The 20,584-nt window shown below is 43.8% G+C and overlaps 2 protein-coding genes across 4 annotated transcripts; one reads left to right on the top strand and one right to left on the bottom strand.

Moving 5' to 3' along the window:
• Nucleotides 1-2,120: 2,120 nt before the first annotated feature.
• Nucleotides 2,121-12,717, bottom strand: LOC306779868 (TRPM8 channel-associated factor homolog). Of its 3 annotated transcripts, XM_079271932.1 has the most exons (12): nt 12,644-12,717; nt 11,800-12,564; nt 11,130-11,346; nt 10,625-10,916; nt 9,426-9,727; nt 9,163-9,337; nt 8,889-8,983; nt 8,097-8,307; nt 4,725-4,958; nt 3,908-4,131; nt 3,597-3,710; nt 2,121-3,223 (listed from the first exon to the last, which is right to left on the bottom strand). In XM_079271932.1, exons 2-12 carry the CDS (start codon nt 12,501-12,503, stop codon nt 2,981-2,983), a joined length of 2,811 nt encoding a protein of 936 aa, XP_079128058.1. In that variant the 5' UTR covers nt 12,504-12,564; nt 12,644-12,717; the 3' UTR covers nt 2,121-2,980. The 3 variants fall into 3 exon arrangements, with proteins under 3 accessions (XP_079128058.1, XP_079128059.1, XP_079128060.1); XM_079271933.1 differs by lacking the exon at nt 10,625-10,916 and having other exon boundaries at nt 9,426-9,473; XM_079271934.1 differs by lacking the exons at nt 2,121-3,223; nt 3,597-3,710; nt 3,908-4,131 and adding an exon at nt 4,467-4,565.
• A 1,133-nt stretch (nt 12,718-13,850) lies between these two features.
• On the top strand, nt 13,851-20,577 carry pnkp (polynucleotide kinase 3'-phosphatase). Its single transcript, XM_079271181.1, has 17 exons — nt 13,851-14,123; nt 15,120-15,166; nt 15,455-15,715; nt 16,078-16,365; nt 16,745-16,824; nt 16,917-16,974; nt 17,080-17,187; nt 17,273-17,344; nt 17,579-17,627; nt 17,933-18,003; nt 18,245-18,337; nt 18,426-18,522; nt 18,614-18,675; nt 18,928-19,037; nt 19,429-19,516; nt 19,607-19,674; nt 19,947-20,577. The coding sequence occupies exons 1-17, from the start codon at nt 14,003-14,005 to the stop codon at nt 20,065-20,067; spliced, it is 1,794 nt and encodes a 597-aa protein (XP_079127307.1). The 5' UTR covers nt 13,851-14,002; the 3' UTR covers nt 20,068-20,577.
• Nucleotides 20,578-20,584: the final 7 nt, after the last annotated feature.

A 20,584-nucleotide genomic window follows, 5' to 3' on the forward strand; every position in this document is an offset into this window, starting at 1 on the left:
CTCTCTCTTCATTTGGGTGGACAAGCTCTCTCTGGTTGGACTGGGATAAATCCCCCAGCTGTTCTCCAATCAACCAGTAGGGGAGCTGTTTACAATAACTGCAAGGTACAAATGATTGAATGGCGAGAGGAATCAAATTAAGTAGACTTGCTTGTTCATTTTCCATTGACAGGCATGAAAGTCAAATATTATGTAATGAAATTAAAAACATCTTAAAAAGCCTGGACTGATTTACTGTCACTGTATGATATTTAGATCTGGTAATAAAGCAAATTATGTACCAGGGAAAGAAGCAGCTTATTAATTCACACACACAAGAAACATCTACACATCCCTGAAAGAATAAGGCTGGGGATATATTTGCTTTTTAACCAGGTGTTCCTGTTGCTTAGGACGTGTACAACCAACGGATGCAGGATACGCAAGGTAGCGTCATGCGCATGCAAACGTGTAGTTAAAAGCAAATATCTCCGACCTTAATGTTATCATGACCCTAAAACTAAAATCTGCATTTCATCCCTCTAGTCTACACCTTCAATCAGCAGAAGTTCAGTCGTAGCTCCTGGACTTGAGTGCCTCAAAGCTTATGTGTGTTGAGCCAAAGTCAATATTTGTAGACACTGAGACTGTAATAATATCAGTGTTATAATATTACATTAACTGTGTCTACTCAACATCGTCACACACTTCTAATGGTTTTGCCACAAAAGCAACCCAGGTGCTGCATTTGCATCAAGTCAGCGCTCAAAGCATCAGGTAAACCCATAACTTAGTTTATGAGGCAAAATCCAAATTATAAAGGTTATATATTAACTAACCAAACAGATAGCTTTTATTCAGCTTTAGATACAATACTGCAGATGTTTGCTGGCTTTGTGGGAACACTTTCAGGCCTGATCTACTTCCCAGACTTGGTTACAATGGGAACAGGACTCACTGTATTTCATGATCCTCTGCCAATTTAAACAGATTACGAGATTCAAAAACAAAGGATACAGTGGAAATATGCTTTGGCATATTCCTCCCTCAACTTAACTTATCAGAATGGTTGTTACCTCCTCAATACCTCACTTTTCTTCCCACCAGCAGCATTTATTCTTTATGTGCATGTGTCTGTGTTACGCACGTTTATCTGTTCAGAATTAGTTGTCTTCATTTTTGTGCATTTATTCTGTCAGTGAAAGGTCATAACAAGAAGAGAGACAATCTTAAAATATCACAGTCGCGACGCCAGGTGCGTAAAGTGGGTGAGTTTGTCACCCTTGCTTGGACCACGCCCATCCTCCAATTTGACCTTTATTTCAATCTCGACTGCACACCTGTAAAGTTCCATGACTGCATGATGCACTGCAGTGATGCTATCAAGTTAACAAATATGTCCACAAACACCTGAAAAAGGACTCAAAAGCGCCTCTGTGGTGGTGTGGACCCAGAGATCGACACACACACTCAAGAAGACTCGCAAAGGTGGGAAAAAATACTAGTATCACTGTCACGGCTGGAAGAAACTTGCAGACAAATAGATTCCCCAGAAAAACCTGCTCTTCCTGTCCCGGAGCACAGAATGTAGTCTATTGTACTACAAACAGGAATGGGCTCGTGATCATTAGTGCGCAGCTGAACAAGCACTTGGCCCACCCTTATGGAAGCCCGTTTCCGCCACTGTGAGGAAAAAATAAAGGTCCTGTTATCTCGAAATTTCGAGATAACAGGACCTTTATTTTTTCCTCACAGTGGCGGAAACGGGCTTCAAATGAACTGGTAAAATTCCATAGCAGTTCTCCCTTCAACCGGCAGGGGAGCTGTTTTACAATAACTGACAAAATTAGAGTAAACAATAAAGTAATTGTTCAGGTGAATTTGCAATTACATTTTACATTAAAGCAAGCTGTATAACCACAACAACTATTATCTATATTACTTCAATGTTGTACAATCCACATATCTAGTTCCATATGTGAATATGGTGAATTTGACCACAAGTTCTACAATAATTCATCCCTTAGTTCTCTTCTCATTCAAAAACAAACGGATGAATGAAAATAAGTAGCAGAGGGGTGCATTAAATGTTTATTAGTGTATTTTCCATTGACAATAAAGAAAAATGCTAAATTGAAGACATGTAGCAGGAGATCTTATAAAGCATGAATATACTTTACAATAACAAGCATAAGCATTAGGGCAAATGGAAGATGCAGTTTACTAATTCAACAAAGAAACATCCACATATCTCAAAGTGAATTACTGTTATTATGACCCTTAAATAGAAACGCGTTTTTTTTCTCCCTATAAATTACTTGAAAGGTTCTCTAAACAAAGTCTGTGATGGAGGGCACGAACAGCGCAAATAACAGCTGATAGAGGTGTAAGGTGGGCGTTATCAGCTGAAACCACCTGTGGGCAGAGCGCTGGGCATCCAGTGGGACACACAAACAGGAACTCACATGCACGAACATGCACGCACGGCCGGAGGGAGAGCAACTTCATTCTATGCTCAGGACGCCATTACCCCACTGTATCTTTACACAGATAATAGTTATTTGCTGCTATATTAATACTCTGAATGTTGTATATCGCTCCCTATAACTCGTTTATAATAACTTGTATACAGCATCGGTTACAGTGCTAGTGCTAAGGACTTAAGGCAGGTGGAATGACAGCAGAGGTATTAATGCTGCGGTTCCAAAAAAAGAAGTGTTTCGCAGGTTTTCGAACTCATCTTCAAAATGCAAGTGTAGCCCACCTGGTAACGAATATTAAACAAATAAAACATGTTCTTTTCAAATGGAGCTGCTGAATATAAAAACTGTATATATTTGGTTAACTATGTAACTCACATTTAGTTTTTTAAATATTGAAATAAATATGGAAAAAATACAACAAGAAAGAAGAAAAGAAAGTCCGTTAATTCAATTACCCACTATGTAATAAATCTGGTCCTCATTGAACACATCGATCTGCACTTTTAATCGGCAGAAGTTCAGTCGTACTGGACCATGGGGTTGTCACTCCAGGGAGGCAGATTGGAGAGCTTCTCCTCAGTGGCTGTTTCTATGGGCCAGCCCCAGGCTTTAAAGAATGCAGACAGATTCATCCCCACAGTCTGGGAGAAAGTCACAGCATACAGGTTCATCTTTCCACTGTTGTCCTTTGGAAAGTTGGACATCTCGTGGTAGGCAGCAAACACCTTCTTAATGGCATCCCAGCCAAACTTGTCCTGGAGCTGCATGGAAGGAGACAGAGGTAAAGGAAAACCTGGAAAAACAGCATTGTTGTCTCTTCATCTTTTCATCCAACATTTTAGTTTGGTGTTAAATGCGCATTAAAGTGTCACTGGGACGATTTGGCCTGGAGAATGTCCGTCTTATTATGGTTGAAACCCGAAGGCTGAAACAAGCTAGAGGTGTGAAATTCTTCCCCACAACTGGATTTTATGTGCAGATCCCAAATCAATTTGATCTACAAAAAGCTTCTTTGACCATAAAAGTCTGTCATGATGGATTTTTGCTCGACCTTTTGGTGGTGCAATTGTGTTGACTGACTCCTGTGTGACATATATTCTTTACAGAGTAGAATAAAAGGTATTTCTCTCTCACCTGCATGTATGTCTCCAGGGCCACCCACATTGACCAGCTGCTGAGTTTCTTGCCCTCCTTCACATACTCCTCTGCTCGACTCTTTCGATTTGCTAAAATCATCCTTGGATGAGCCTGCGTTGAACAAGATGAAATGATATGATCGTCAAACAATGTAATCCAAATGAAAAGCCAAACACTTTTTTCAACAAATAGTCGTCTTTTGTGACATTTATTGGTATATAAACACGTCACAATACATATTAAGACCATGCTCTTCTAGCTATTGGTCTCAGTTGTTTTATCAAACAAATAAAATAAAATGACTCCACCTTTTCCCTGTTGATCCCCAGCACCTCTTCATGCACATACACTGACCACAGGTTGCATGTGCACTCTGTGGTGTGTGGTGGGAACTCCCAGCAGCCTCTTTGTTGGTTGTGTCCCATTTCATGGATGGGCCCCCACAGGCCTTTACTCCTAACATGGTCAACACTGACCAGCTCAGCTGCTGTGGCCTTGTGTGTCATGATGGGATAACCGGAATGCATCCAACCTGGACACAGAAAAACAAACAGCGTCATAGCAATGGATCTTTAGGGCTCCATATCTATGGTAATACATAGTACTACGTAAATATTTCTGTTGCTCTCCCTGAGGTTTCCTCCTCTTTTCTTTCTCCTGTTAAGGCTTTTTTGGGGGGAGTTTTTCCTTGCAGTACACATTGTAGAGCCCTCTTTGGCAATTTTTTGATTTGTGATATTGGGCTATACAAATGAATAGAATAGTAATATACATAATATTGTATTGCATGCAATCAGAGCAAAGCACAAGACACAAGCCTCATATTAGCATGTGTTGTTACAAAACTCATCATTCAATTAGTAATTTCAAAAAAGAAGAGTTGCGATTTTTGAACCAAAGACATTGCCGTGATGCAGTATGCACCCAATGTCATCTAGTGTCCTTCAGAGTCCTGGTAATAAGATCCTGGACCAAGAGAGAATACGTTTTTTCTTTAAATTGTATTCATTTTTAAGCAGTTTTAAGAATTTAAATAATGCAAACACCATACTTTTTTTTACAGCACATGCTGCAAAGACATCCTTTGATTAAATATGTGAGTATGCGACAGCAAAACTCACTTACCAGCCGAGATTTGCACATCTGCTACAAAGCGTTCTTTGCGGGGAAATGTGGGTATGACAGCCAGATCTGCGACGCCCCTCATGATGTCATCCCAAAGGGTCGCCAACTCATCAGGGCGATCCAGGCTCCGAATGACGTCTGATGGCACAGTGAGGATGATGTTTTCAAACTCTAACTCGGCCCAAGGTGAGGGAGATGTGCGCAACAACGTCCATTCAGCATCTGTTGTCACGCCTGAAAAGAAGAAAGGGATGGATATATTTTAAAACAGAGAAATTAATTACTACACACAATTATTTTGTAAGTTTTTGGTTTGAGGTATGCTTTCATACATTTTAATGGACAACTGGTTAATTCAAAGTTTATTCACTTGAATTGTCCCAGCATAGAATTGAGTTTTATAAACTTAGTTCTGGAGCAAAGACCACGCCCCGAACAAAGCTCATTTCCTCTGCACAGTATTTAAACACAACGAACTTCTTCACTTCCTCTTTGACTCAGTTTTCACATGACGTGCAATTCCCGAGCAAAAAACAAAAAGCTCAACCGCTTACCTTGTAACATGGACCTGGGGCTCTTTCTCACTCCTTCCGACAATGACCCTTTCTAAAAAGATTATCTAACTTCTGAAGTCCCGGATATCCCACCATCTCCCACCATCCTTTGCCGCCAGCAACCTCGGCTGCGATCAGCCATCCACGTTCCTCGCGGCTCCCGACATCTATCCTCGGAAATCTCCGAAGTTGTTGGTCCCTCGCCTTTCAACAGCCACAGGGGGAGATCCCGTTGCTGACGCTCGAAAGACGGCCGTAACCACCGCGACCCTTCTCCACCATGCCGACGCTCCGACAGTCCCTATACATCCCACATTTCCGAGTGGACAGTCTCCCGACTGAAGAACGCACTCACCCAGCGCAATATCCCCTTCCATTCGTCCGACAGAAAAGTAAAACTCTACAAACTGTTCACGGACTCTAAGCACAACACCACTCTTGCTTGATGAGCCTCCAGAGCACTGCCGGATTCCCAGTGTCGCATCAGCCGCTATGCCGAAGACGTCACATACCACAGCCAGAGAAGCCCAGCCATACACATCAGCCCTTCCAGAGGGTCGTATTGCACCCCCTCCAAACTTTCTCTGCCCAAGGAACATCTCACCCTACAGTCTCGTTTACCCAGTCTTCACTACCATCCCACGCACATGCATCCCTTCATCCCAGCATCCTTTCCTTTTTCCTCGCTCTTCCCTTTCCTGCCCCAACTTCCTCGGCCAACTTTGCATCTTCCAACATGAGACCGGCTACCTCAGCTGCTCAGACCTCTCCAACAGCAGGAATCCTTGATGGAGTCACTGGCCAAAATCCTTTGTTACAGCCTGTGTAAGTATCTCAATTAGTTGCCGGCTCTGTTAAAAATCTCCACGACCACGTCACACTTGTCAAAGCATGCAAAACGGAGCTAAAACTGTGGCACCAGTTCCTGTCCTCTTGGAACGGCATCTCCTTCTTCTATAACGACCACATCACCAAATCGGAAGACATCCAGCTTTTCGAAGACGCAGCACCCTCCATCGGCTTTGGTGGCTTCTGTGTTCACAGCCGAATGGCCGCCCAAATTCTCATCCCTCAGTCCTTCCACGATCTCCGAAATGTATCCCATAGTTTTAGCAGCTATTCTTTGGGGGCATGAATGGTTCAGAAAGACCTTCACTATCTACTCAGACAACAGTGCTGTCGTAGACATCATTAACAAAGGACGGTCACATTGTCTAGATATAATGCTATTCATGCGGAGACTAACCTTGGTTTTAGCCCAGCACAGTTCATCATCCAAGCCTCCCACATCCCAGGTCACAAAAACTCCATCGCTGATTCACTTTCCCGTTTCTCGTTCCAGAAATTCAGACAATTGGCAACAGACTCAGACCCTCTGCCGACTCCAGTCTCACCGTTTTCAGCCACCATCTTCAACTGACCCTGCAACTGGAAGACCTAATCTCCGCCTCTCAAAATGCCATCCTCAACAGCGTTGCCCCTCGAACACTCTCATCATACCTCACCGGATGGAATAGCTTCAAAGCTTTCCATGCCTCCCTCAGCCTTCCATTCTCATCACTCGACATCCTTACCCTCACGGACTTCATTACATTCGCCCATTCCCTCCTTAAGATCAAGTCTTCCACCATATGGTTCTACATAAAATGAATTAACTATCTCACGAAACTATCCTTAGGGGCTCCGTGTCCTGCCTCGACCCACTCACACATCGCTCTGCTACTCAAAGGTCTCCGTAAAGCTAAACCACACCCTACGCTTAAACGTCTGCCGCTCACTTCGGCCCTACTTACCCGCTGCATCCGTACACTCCGCTCGGGCTATCTGTCTTCACGGACAAAGTATTAGAGTCCATGTTCTTGCTGGCTTTCTTCGGCTTCAGTTCACTGCCTCAAACTCCGACTTCCATCCGTCACGGCATGCTACCATGTCCAATATCTCCATCCATCCTCCCCACACCATCGTCTATCACCTCAAACGCAGCAAAACCAACGAATCCAGTCCACCTCAGCCCATCTACCTCTTCCGAATAGACTCATACCTAAGTCCATATTAACCCATCCGCGACCATATAAGCTCAAGATCAGCCAGCCGAACTTCTCCGCAAGACCCCCTGTTCGTCACAGAGACGGGCAAACAGGGCCACACAGTCCTGGTTTCACCATCACTTTCACCATATCTTATCCAGATCCGGAATACACCCCGAGTTTTACTCGGGCTATTCCTTCCGCATCAGAGCCCCCTCCACCGCTTCAAGTCAAAGAATCTCCGACCACATCATCAAGATACTTGGCCGTTGGTCTTCCCCCGCGTACCCCTCCTACATCTGCTCCAACCTGAATGACATCAGAATTACCCACCCATGTCTTTATGAAGCTGTCTCTTGGGGACTCTGCATCACCAGAGCTTCTGAAGAGACGGCCCCCACTCAAGAGTCTCCACTCCCCCCGATCCCACCAGCCACTGGATGCCAGCTGTCCATCATCGCTCCCCTCCAACCTTCTTTCCACGACCCCCTCTACCCTCCTTGTTTCTTCTTCCCTATACCCTTTTATCCTTAACCCTTCATCCCTCGACCCCCATCCCTTACCTTACATCCCTCGACCCACATCCCTACATCTCTTCATTCCACAACCCCTTTCTGTTTCTTAAATCTATCCCTCTCGTTCCATCATGCAATAAACCATTTGAAACCCATATCATTATTAGCATGGTCCTTGTTAGTGAATAGCCAATATACCTACACATTTGCCATCTACCCCATGAGGATTTACACATCAATAGAACAATACAAGTGTTTAACCCACCAGAGACTCACCGGATTTATAGTAAGGCGCAGGTACAGCCATCTGCACTATGGCCTCTACCCCCTCCACCTTTGTTTTGGGTGGAACCACCAGGTAGATTAGTCCCCCCCACAGGTTCCACACCTGCGTCATCTCTGAGGTTACAGGGAATTGCTCGTGAACGCACGCCGCTCTCTTCAATTCTCCGCCTTTCAGGTGGTCTGTTTGACAGCCTATCTGGATCTGAGGAAGAATGTGTGTTACTGATTGTTAACTGTAGTTTGTAATATAAATAAATGGACGTAATGCTGAAAAGAAGGAAATGGTAATGGTAATGACTGCAGTGCATTTAAAGACAAAAAGTGGTTTCCTTCACTTCATTTTGGAGCAGCCATGGGGGTTAGGTTTTGTTAGATGTTGGGGGAGGGGCCTGCTGCCTCTGCAGGGGATGAGCTGGACCATCAGTGGGGGAGGGGATTCATGTATGTTGGACTGGGGTGGGGAAATATTGCTGGAGACGGGGGCAGTGTGCGAAATATGGGGGGGCTCGGACCCCTCGAGGCCCCTTGATTGACACTTCAGAGTCCCTGCAAGTCTCAATATCAAAATTACAGGGGTTCTCTAAAATCACAAGACAGTTATTTGTCACTTGCAATTGTCACTCAAATGTTTTTTAAAAGCTTACTTTTGTGTGCATGTGTTCCCAAGATTTCCTCTGGGTATTTTGCACACTGGACAGGGACAGGGGCATGCAAGGAGTGGGCTGGACCGCCATTGGGGGCACAACATTAACAACACCAACAAACTTAATTTGTGTACAGCACCTTCCAATCTTTGTTGACAATCTCTGCTGGCATGGCAACGAAGGTCTTCATACCAGGTGAGAGGTAGACCCCTGTACTGATCCACTCCCCTCCTCCTGACATGCACAAACGCACACACACACACACTTATATTCAACAGGACTTGTGGTGCAGTGTGTGGTCAACACAATCATTGGGATACTACCTAAGCATCGCAAGTCTGCTCATTCTGCATGTAAGTTGTAACGTGTTGTTGTAACAGTTTGCATATTTGTCCACAACAACGAGATCTCACCTTCTGTGTTGACATTAATCTTGATTCTGTGGTTGTAGACAACTGGCATCAAGGGGTTATCCTTGATGAGGTAGGGCAGCAGGGCATCAGGATCTGGGCAAACCTTGTACACCTCTGCCCCCACACGAAGGAGTAGGTGGTCTCTGGGACTCTTCACAGGACAGCTTTCACACACCTGGAAAGAAAATGACCAAAGATGTTGTTGTAATAGATTTGGGTGGATGTCAGCTTTGTACTGCTGCACTGGATTTTTTCTAACTCACCTGAGGCATGTCGGAATTCATCACAATGTAAGTGAGGGTGGACACCACCTGTTTATAGGAGGGGCAGTCATGAGCCTTAATTTGCAAGTAGGTGGCGCAGTCCGTGCCCAGCATTTTGAGGTGCTCCTCCTCATGCTTGCTAAGCTCCGCACCGTGAGATACATGACTGGCAAAGCGGTGCAGGAGGTGGCGGAAGTGGTAGAAGTCTTTGATGGCCTTGCTTGGCATGGGGGCCTTGTATAAACCTGCACTGATGGTTTTCCTCAACAAGCTCAAGCCCATTACATTCAGGATCTTGTTCCCTGAAAGACATTGCAGCAAACACAAACTCATTGGTGAAACTATTACGTTCAGGGTGGGAGTGGGTGGGTTAACAGAATGTTTAGATTTAAGTGTATGCAGGCCTGTTACATATAAAAAGCAATGTGGCCTATCAATGAAAAATATGTTCTCTTTGTGGATCAAAACACCTCTTCTGTCTTTGGTCATTTTAAGTCGAGTCATTTTAGATGTTCTTAGCGTCTGCCAGACTTTATCACCAGCTGTAATTCATATGATTAATTAACCTGTTTGTGTGGCTGCTGTATATATACAGGACTTTACACAAACCACTATCAGCCATTTGAAGCTGGCTAAGGCCTGGGCCTGAGCTAGCACTCAACAGCTTCTTTTCGATTGCCCAGTGCTTCAACCTTCCTGCTGCTTAGCACTCTGGCCTCTCTGCAAATGTACTCTTCTTCAATTAAACTATTAAAATGATCAAGGCAGCACCTGCTCTCCTGCATTTGGTATCTTTCTTTTGCAATGACGAACTCCAGTGGTCACCAGTATACTCTGGGGGACTGTGCCTACAAGTTCTGTAACTTTCTGAAACCAACAATCCAGCACTGCAGAGGTGAGAGACTAAGCTGAGTTTCAATTTCTCTAACTACTATTAGTGGTACTTTTTATGCGTACAACCAGATGCAATACCATGAATTGCCTTCATGGTGAAACTGTCTGAAAATGTGCACCACTCTCCCCATAGTCAGAAAGTATCGCATCTCTCCCCTCTCTATGAAGACTGGCCAAGACTTTGGATGCAATCACACAACATGATGTAAACTACTTCATAACACAACCCACAGTCATCGTGCTTGCCACCACTGCAGGCACCCAAACAGCGAACTTTCCTGTTTCTTGTTGGTGTACTCTCATACCTGTGAAATCTGTTAATTCGTTTCGCCCAGGGTGTGACTGTGCCCAGTACCAGGCGTGTCCACCGATCAGCAGGCCTCCTCCCTCTGCCACAAACTGTTGGATTTCCTCCATATGATCAGCGCTGTTTGCTTTAGTCACAAATACGCTCAGGTCTCCTCTGAAGTTTGTCTTCTCACACTTCAACCCTGACTTGCTGAGAACATTGGGGGAGATATTTTGCGCGACACCAACGACACCCTGCCGACCTTCATCCAGCCAATGAAGAGCATTTTTCCAAAATGGAGCGAGTGTCTGCCATAAAGGAAGTTATTACAAGAAAGGCATATCAGTACACATCTCATTATGTAGCACACTAGAAACATTTAATATTTCACTAAATAATTAGAGTAATCATAATTACTGTCATACTATCTACCTTGTATTATTGCCTACATTAACATATGTTTCTTATTTAACTCATGAAAACAAACAGTCTACATTAAATGAGTCTGATGTGAACTCTACCTCTCGTGTCAGAAGCCCTTCATGTGTGACCACAATGACTCGTCCCTTTCCATAGTAGCTTCCTGCCAGGAATGCTTGTCCACTCTCCGTGGTCCCGATGGGAAAGGCTAGCGGGCCGTGGACCAGAACCTCAGAGTATAGACTTCCACCTTGGAGGTCAAAGTCTGAAACCCCCTCGAGTAAGAACTGCAAGTCATCCTCAAAATCCTTTCCGAGCCTGTATTTGAAAGAGGAACGAGAAAGATAGAAGCCAACTGGGTGAGTCTAATTAAGTGTATAAATGTTCATCTTTTTCATTCATAATCAAAACATTTGAATGGGTTGATTTTGTGTCTATGAAAGTCAAATAAATAACAGTAGGATGCATTATATTTATTATGAGTACAGTTGTTTTTTGAATAGTGATGTTTTTATTGGATATTTGACATTCAGGAAAAACATGGCCAGAATCTGACCTGTTCTAAACTTAACCACAATCAAATCCTGACAAACACTCAATATGATATTATTATAAAAGTAATTACATTATAATATAATTATTGTATTTGTTATATTGTATACTAAAAAGATTTTCAATATTGTTATTACGATCGTAAACTGGAGGGCTAAATATGTGGAGAGGTTTTCAGATTAGAAGTTGCAATAAATGAAAAGTACAGTATACACTTACACTACGGCCATCCAGGAGGACGGGATCTGTGGGTAGACAGGCAGGCACTCTGCCTCACCCCGACGGTCAGAGAAGTAGATCCCTGCCACACCAGAAACCTTATTCCCTTCAAACTGAAACTGTGCGTTCTCCTTAGGGTGTTTTTCAGCCCAGCTCCACGCCTGCCCTGCTATCAGCACTCCTCCTCCAGCTTTCAGAAAAGCCACCAGGTCCTTCACGTCTGCACCAACGCTGTAGGCGTCCGTCACGTACACACCAACCTCCCGGTTGTCACTGAAGGCCCCAACAACTGTGACTTGGAAGCTGGATTTGCTGAGGTTATCAGCAACTCCCTTCATGTCTTTGTGGACCCCCACAGACACATTGTCAGATCCATCTCCTCTCAGCCAGGTCAGAGCGTTCTCTACCAGAGCAGGAAAGGCGGTCAGGTAGCCGTCATGACCCAGGACCACAATCCTCCCACGGCCGTACAGAGAGGCTGCCATCAGGACATGGCCTTTGCTGTCCATTGCTAAAGGAAAAGCGTAGTCTCCAATCAGCACCAGGTCACTGGGAACACAGGGGCCACGGAGGTCCAGCTCCCCAAAGCCTCTCATCAGGGACATATAGGCCCCTTCATGGGGATTTTCCTTGAGCTGGTTGGACATGGTGAGAAGGACTGCTGCTCTGAAGATCGGATGAAGAGAGCGGTGTAAAGCCTGCATGTAAGTTGCGTAGGTGAATGCAGTTAAACAGTTGCACCTAGATGTATGTTGTGTCAGTTGGCTGTGGGAAAAAAAAAAGAGTGTACAGTTTTTCCTTACGACCAAACATCAACTGAAAGCAAAACGTTTTGTTTTTTTACCTGAAAGTCAAGTTGTCTTTCTGCTTGTATTAGAAGACAGTTTTCCAGACAGGCAATCCACCAAGGACACTACCTGACAGGAGACAAGAGGGAAATGAGGGTGAGAACAGCATTGAGTAGTTCGGGGGAAATAACAAAAAGAGGAGGGACTTCAGTGACTACAGCTCAGTGACAGGCTGCTAATGACAGCCAGGTTCAAACATCAACGGATAGTATGAAGACACCTATCTGTCAACAGTCTTAGTGTGTGACTACACCCTGAATGTAATATCTGCTCATCCTGTCGGGCAGTCAATATTTGTGGATGATTGGAGCACACCACAATGTAGTGGCTGTGAAATAAACCAGTAAGACTATCTATGTTTAAATGATAAATAGAGATCTTGTTTTTTTTAAACACCAGCATTCCCTCTTTAAATGCCTGTGTCTGTGTTGTGGGGGGCTTTTCTAATTCTTTAGACAATTAACACATTTAGATGTAAATTGTGAACAAAAAGTTATAAAAAAGCCTATGCTGTACTGGAATATGTCTCAATAAACATGTTATATGCCGCATCTAAATTAAATCTGAATCAGAATCAGCTTTATTAGCCATGTACGCTTAGGCATACAAGGAATTTGACTCCGTTTTTTTGTTGCTCTCTATGTACATACACAGAATTTACAATAACAGCAAAGATGTAAGCATAAACAACGACTATGTACAGTATAAATATACCTGCCCATATTCATTAAAACAAATAACGTGTATATGATAATCATAATAGGGAAATATGACGATCTGGTTTTTATTCCTAATGAGACAAATGTATGCGCATAGAAGCGTTTAACGTACCCAACCCGAGAAGTAACTACAGGAATAGAAAATGCATCATCTTGTTTTATTTTCTGCGTGTGTCTTGATCTTATGTTTCTTCTTTGACTTCTGTCTGTCTGACTGACTGTGTGGAGGAACAAACAGCTCAGTCACTCAGATAGGTTCACTTTTCTGTGCTTGAAATTAATGAAATAAAGTCTACTTTACCATGGGGACGTGGCATTCTCTGACAATTATCAAGAATTATCAGACTATGCTAAACGTTTCAAACCCCGGAAAACTCGCAGTCATGAGCGGAACCTTCAAGGACACTACGTTTCCGAACGAGCCTATTTTTCCGATGGACAGTGGGTGCACCACAAAAGAAGCCCCCATCCGGTTTACTGCACTTCCAACAACCAACTAACATACAAAGAAGTTGTTGGAAAAGTAGTAACGGTTCTCGCGTGTATTATATGTGTTATATATGTTTCTGTTCATAACTTTATGAAATCGTTCACAAACACACCATAAGGCGCAAAGTAAAAAAGCCGCTCGTGCAGATGTCGTGTACGCTGGTCAGCCACTCTGGAGCGCGGGTCCCTCTGGAGAACGGACGAGCGGTGATTCTGGGCCGGGGTCCGGACACCGGAGTCACGGACAAGAGATGCTCCAGGCACCAGGGTGAGGAAGGTCTCCACATAGATACGGTGGTGCTTCGAACGTTACATGACACCTCACACTCATTAGTTTAATTAGTTTGCGAAATACACCACACGCAGCGATTTGGCTCGTGCACAATGAGGTTTTAAGAGGCATGCAATAAGTTTTAATGCACAAGTCATAATTAAATCTGCTTATAGTAACATGCATATTCATCGTAGCTATGTGGAGCATGATTTTAAAAAATTGCTGAGTTTAATTTCACAACAATTAATTAACCCTACTGTTTTTTACACAGACACCTTCAGGGGGAATTGTGTTTCTGTTCTTAAACTTTAATATGTCTTACATAGAGCGCTATATAAATTAGTTAGGAGAGAAGAATCACAGAACTCCTTCAGGGCTTTATAAAAGAGATTGCACAATTTGGAGGAGTTGAAGATAAGAAGAAGACCTCAAGAACTGAAATTATAGTGGATGAATCGATTATACAGATACAATTTTTTTTAAACCTGGCAACTATTTAAATAGTTTGAGTCACTTGTCAATCAAAAATAAAAACATTTGTAGTTCAGGCTTCTTTCTTTGTAGACTGAGAATGTGTTTTTTTTAATTTTGCAAGCAATTTAGAGCTGTATGTTTGGGCTCTGGTAGTTTATAATGTACATTTTAAACTTTTTTCGACCATTAATGATGAATCAAGAATATATCTTGCCACAGTAGTTGTGTATATGTAATGAATGTAGCGCTGCAATTATTTTTTTTACTATTTATTCATCTGACTACGTTCTCGATTAGTCACCTGGCCTATAAAATGTCAGAAAGCAGCGGGAAATATAGGAACGCTGACATGCGAATTACTTGTTTTTGCATTATTGCTTAAAAAATGAATTAAACTATCAGATCATTATTAAAGTTGTCATTATTTCAGCTCCAAATGAATATCCAACTACGTGTGTGCATGCGTCTGTGAGTGAATATGATGCTGGTGGTTGTGTTTCCTTGTGTGTCTCTCAGTGAAGGTGGTGGCTCGCTATGCAGACCAGGATGTTGTTGTTACTCAGGTATGAAAGCCCATCCCAGTGGCACGTTCATGATTCAGTTAGTCTCCCTGTGAAGCTGGAAAACACTACTGGCCGTCAGACATGCCCGACAAACACCAGAAGGTTGTGAATCTTTGGCAGCACACAATCAAAACATCAGTTGTGTCATCATGTCTTAAAACCAGATGACGGGACACTTTTCTCTTTGCTGCCTAGCTGCTCCCTGGTTATCTAACAACCTATAAACTCACTGTACGTGCATAAAGGATGCAGTCCGATGTCCAAACATGTCTTATTTTCTTCCAACAGCTCGGTCCCAATCCCAGTTTCCTGGACGGTGAGAAGCTGGGCCGGAGCCAGTCTGGTAAACTGACCCACGGAGGAACCCTCTTCCTGGTGAACCAGAGCCACCCGTTTAAACTGCACTACTCCCCGAGCTCGAACGGAACGGCGCAGAAAGGCCTAAAAGCCACCGATAAGACAAAAGGAGGCAGAAACGGGAAAGAGGCGCAGTCGAGTCCAATTCCCAAGCGCAGTTTAAAGGATTTCTTTTCCACCTCTCCCATGAAGGTATCACATTTGTATATTTGTTACTGTGTTAAGTTTAAAGTTAACACTGGATCACATTTAGGATTAGAGTTTTGATGCAACAGAATAAATTGAATCGAGGTTTCGAGTAGAAACTAAACTGCCGGTTAAAGAGATTTCAATTGAATAATACTTCATTTGAAGCTAGTTTTGAAGTTTGGTGCAACATGATTTAAAGTTGTTTGAATCATGTTTGAATATGATTTCTTGTTGGTGCAGCCCAGCCCAAGTGTATTATTCACTTTTTGCAATGTTACAACAAAAGGTAATATTTATCAAGAGAAGTTGAAGAACAAACAACTGAAATTCTATAAAGTTGTGTTTTTTTTTTTTCTTCTGTTCAGTCATCTAAAAGACAGCTGAGTCCAGAGAGGGGACACCCTGAGGCGAAGCGCCAACGACGAGACGAGGAGGCCTCAGGGGGACGAATGAAGGAAGAGGAAGAGGAGAGGATGGCGGAGGAAAAGCTCAAGCAGCTGCAGGAGTTGGCAGAGAAGTCTCTGACGGAGAGGAGCAACAGCACCCGGCCTTCGTCATCGTCATCCTCTGAGAAGGAATGTCTGAAGAGCAGCTGGCAGCATATTGGCAGCCTGATGCTTTACACGGCTGCTGGTGTCACAGGCAGCGATAAGGTGGGAAGTGTTTCCAATAGAGCGGCGTCAGTGTCTGAGATCAGAGAACGACACCGTTTTGTTGTTGGCGACTTGATTTAGTTCCTTCTACACTTAAAACGTACAATTACTCTAGTGTTCATATATGTTTGTATTTTTATTTTGTTATCTTTGATCAAACTTTGGCAGAATCAGAATCAGATTCTGATTGATCAAACTTTGGCACAAGAATTTCCTTCGGGGTTAATACAGTTCTATCTTATCAACAATGAATATAATTGTGGTTTAATGTTTTTATTCTTGTGTGTTTGATCATTTGTCGTTCTCGTTCCCGTAGCAGTTTTTCATATGAACACAGAAGTGCTTCGCCTGAACTCTTCCTCTTCTTGTCGCTCTGCAGATTGCCGGGTTTGACATAGACGGCTGCATCATCACCACCAAGTCTGGGAAAGTCTTTCCCACTGCGCCAGACGACTGGAAGTACGTCTTCCCTTTCCCTTTTTAAATGGTTTGTCTCTCTCTCTCTCTCTGGCTCATCGTAATATTCAGCTGCTTGTGTGTTCAATCAACAGGATTCTGTATCCTGAGATTCAGCCCCGGCTGGCCAGCTTGCTCAAGAGAGGATACAAGGTGAGGATTAGCAACAGTTGCCGATGAGTTTCAGTGCAGTTTAGCAGATGTGAACCTGTGCAATGTGACTCTGGGTTTCCTACTCTGCCCTCCCTCTTCCTACAGGTGGTGTTCTTCACCAACCAGCTGGGGATCGCCAGAGGCAAACTGAAACCAGAAGTCTTTAAGTCCAAAGTGGAGGACATCCTGGCCGCGCTGCAGCTGCCTGTGCAGGTTTGGCCGTGTTGTGGTTTAACTCTCATCTTTCTCCCGATCGTTGTTCAAAACAAACTGACTCTTTTGTATCTCTGCGTCTCAGGTGTTCGTGTCCACCAGTCCTGGTCTCTACAGGAAGCCGGTGATGGGAATGTGGAATCACTTGTGTGAGAAGGTAAATGCCAGTAGAGATGCATAAACACACCCGTATTGTTCAAGAGCCGCACCCCAAACGCAGTGTTTGCTCTGAGACGGATAGTACAAAAGTAATAGTTCCTGCTCGCTAATTCAAACTGAGTCATCAGAGCCACCCTTTTGTCCCAGCATTAAGGTCTCTGCATGTTTGACAATCAACCGTCTATTCTAGTTTTGACTGTGTCTGTGCGTGTGTGTGTTTCCTTAAATTCAGGCAAATGATGGCGTGACCGTTGACAAGACGCAGACTTTCTATGTCGGAGGTGAGTGAGGTTGGGTGCGTCGCCCAGCGTGATGAACTCCCCGTGCTTCTCAGTGGTCTGATATGGAGATGCACCAAACTTTTTAGTTTAGTCCTATTTCCTCAAACCCCAAAACAAACTACCTGAAATCGCCCCAAATCCTAATGCTTAGTGCGAGACCGAAAACTAACTAGATTCACAGCTCTCCAAAACAACATTATCCAACATTATTAACCTCTTCAAAGTGCAGAAATACAAAAATAAATAACCCTCTTACTATTGCTTTCAACACATTTGAAAGCGTCTTACTTTACCTTTGTGCACAGATGCTGCGGGCAGGCCGGAGAACTGGGCTCCAGGGAGGAAGAAGAAGGATTTCTCCTGCAGTGACCGACTGGTAGGACCAGATGTATTAGTGGTGTTGCATTAGTGATGAACATCACATGTTTACAGGTGGCTTTACTGATCTGGTATTCCAAAATGCAAATGCTTAATGCCCCTCATCCTCATCCTCCTCCTCCTCCTCCTCCTGCCTTGAGTCGTTGTGTGTGTCATCTTAAATGTCATTAACAAAGGTAAATAAATTATACAACAATTTATATATTTACTAGTTGCTTTCGTCCTTCTTGTTTTTGTAGTTTGCTCTGAACATTGGACTGCAGTTCCACACCCCAGAGGAGTACTTCCTGGGCTGGAAGAGCGCCCCCTACAGCCTGCCTAGTTTTGACCCTGTGAGTACAACGAACACACCTTATTGTTTTGTTTTTTGCAGTACATGAGAACACGACGTTAAACGTTTTTCTTCCTCTGAACTTCTAGAGGAAGCTCGACTCCACGGCCGGGCTGTTGGACCCTCCGTCCGCCTGTCTCACCTCCAGCAGGCCCGAAGTCATTGTTGCCGTGGGTTTCCCTGCGTGTAAGAGACGGAGGACGCTTTCGTCGACTCGTCCGTCCTCTCGTCCCACCGACACCACGCTGACCTTGTTTCCTCCTCTCTTTCTGCACAGCTGGTAAATCCACCTTCTTCCAGACCCACGTCATTCCCAAAGGCTACGTGTACATCAACCGGGTGAGTGGATGTTCATGAACAGGGCTCCGGTGCCAAACACATCCAGAACATTCGCTTTTATGTACAAGAAGAACTGTTGAGTGTTACTTTGATGTTTGCTCCCCTGCTTTTCTATTTGATCCACACCTTGTGTAACTGTTTTAAAGATGGTGTTATTGTAATAATGATGAGAAACACCAACGCAAAGATAATTCTGATTTTTTTGTTTCAATTATTATTCATTACGACCTTTTTTGTTTTGTCTTGCATCAGGACACACTCGGTTCGTGGCAGAGCTGCGTTTCGGCGTGTGAGCGCGCCCTGAAAGAAGGCCGCAGCGCCGTGGTGGACAACACCAACCCAGACCTAGACTCTCGCAAACGGTAAAGCACAACCACGTGTGTGTGTGTGTGTGTGTGTTCATGTTTCAGTATGCATATATACTTGGGTACATCCTTATGCTAACAAAGAGTACCAGTCAATCATATTGTTTGCAGGCGGGGCATTGTTTACTAAGCTCTGAAGTGGCTGAGGCTCTTTGTACTTGTGTTGGCTCAGTGTGATGGACGTCTTAAACGGGCCGACGCGCTCCAGCAGCAGTATTTCGTGCTGTGTTCTGCAGAACAGCCTGTGATGTGCTGATGCACCAGCGACGGGTTACTTAGTGACTGTATTTATTTCACTTAGTTGCGTATGATTGTATGCTGCTGTGTTTTGTGGTGTGAATTTACTTTTCTGTGTTTGTCAAACCAATACTCGGGGTGTACTTTCCAGGTATGTGGACGTGGCAAAGGCAGCAGGAGTGCAGTGTCGCTGTTTCCACTTCTCAGCCTCTCTGGAGCAAGCCAAGCACAACAACAGAGTACGTCTCTCCTCCTCTCCGCTCTGTGCTTTGTCGTATTCTGGGTGGTGTTTCCTTTTTTTTTAATAAACGCGTTGTTGTTGTTCCCAGTTCCGTGAGATGGTTCCATCGGACAGCAAACACGTCAAAGTCAATGACATGATTTTCCACAGCTACAAGTGAGTGATACTTTCTTTTCACATTCATGAGATATGAAAGGTTTTTTTTTTTTTTTCTGTCAAACAAAAAGCCCAAATTTGTGCACAGATTTGATGAAATGCAGCTAAACGCATGCCACGAACGCTTTGTTTTCTATTTTAATACATTTTCAGGAGCTTTTGTTTCGTCTTTGTGTGTGTGTTAAAACTAAAGTCTAAGTCAGGGTTTACAATTCTGCTAATAAACACACTTACCAGTAATAGCTCTGGGACTGACCACTCTGTCTGGACAGGAAACACTTCGTGGCTCCTGCTCTCCCGGAGGGATTCTCCGAGATCCTACAGATCCACTTTGTCCCCAACTTCAAGGACAGCCAATCAGAAACCTTGTTCCGGCAGTTTTCTGAGGGCTGATTGGACAGACTTCCAACGTCGTTTGACTGTCAAATTCTCACTGACAAAAAAACAAAAATGCAGATAACAGCCAGAGAAGCAGCTGAAGGGTGAGATCCAACCAACGAGCAACAGTGATAGAAAATACACACCAAGTTAGCCAGTCGACACCGACATGTTTCAGCTGGTGGACTGTCTGGGCTCTGTATGTCAATGGCCTCTAACTACAGATTCAGACCAGTGATGGGAACTAGACTTGCATTAAAGTAATAAAGTGCGGGTGTATTTCCATGATATATGCCTCAGATTATGTGTTGTACATGTTGAGTTGAGAAAAATGAAAACAAGAATTATAATTTTTTTAATGTTGCGTATGAAAAAACCTTCCGTTGTTTACAAGTGAGTTTACCGCACCACAGTTATAAAAATCATCGGTATTCCTTTTGACAATAAAGCTTTGGAAAATACTTGATATTACTGTCTGATTATTCCCACATTCACGCACACGCCCTGCTGAATTCTGCGTTACGTCGTTGCG

Source organism: Melanostigma gelatinosum (assembly GCF_949748355.1).
Source record: "Melanostigma gelatinosum genome assembly, chromosome: 7".
Classification (NCBI taxonomy): domain Eukaryota; kingdom Metazoa; phylum Chordata; class Actinopteri; order Perciformes; family Zoarcidae; genus Melanostigma; species Melanostigma gelatinosum.

Bases quoted from the DNA above. Each gene is read 5' to 3' on its own strand.
- LOC306779868 (XM_079271932.1), bottom strand. From the start codon at position 12,503: ATGCAGGCTTTACACCGCTCTCTTCATCCGATCTTCAGAGCAGCAGTC. The intron at 9,338-9,425 runs GTGAGTTAGAAA...TTTTCTTTCCAG, and splicing joins TGAATTCCGACATGCCTCAG to GTGTGTGAAAGCTGTCCTGT. The intron at 3,711-3,907 runs GTGGAGTCATTT...TGTTCAACGCAG, and splicing joins TGGGGATCAACAGGGAAAAG to GCTCATCCAAGGATGATTTT.
- pnkp (XM_079271181.1), top strand. From the start codon at position 14,003: ATGTCGTGTACGCTGGTCAGCCACTCTGGAGCGCGGGTCCCTCTGGAG. The intron at 18,338-18,425 runs GTGAGTACAACG...CTGAACTTCTAG, and splicing joins GCCTGCCTAGTTTTGACCCT to AGGAAGCTCGACTCCACGGC. The intron at 19,517-19,606 runs GTACGTCTCTCC...TGTTGTTCCCAG, and splicing joins AAGCCAAGCACAACAACAGA to TTCCGTGAGATGGTTCCATC.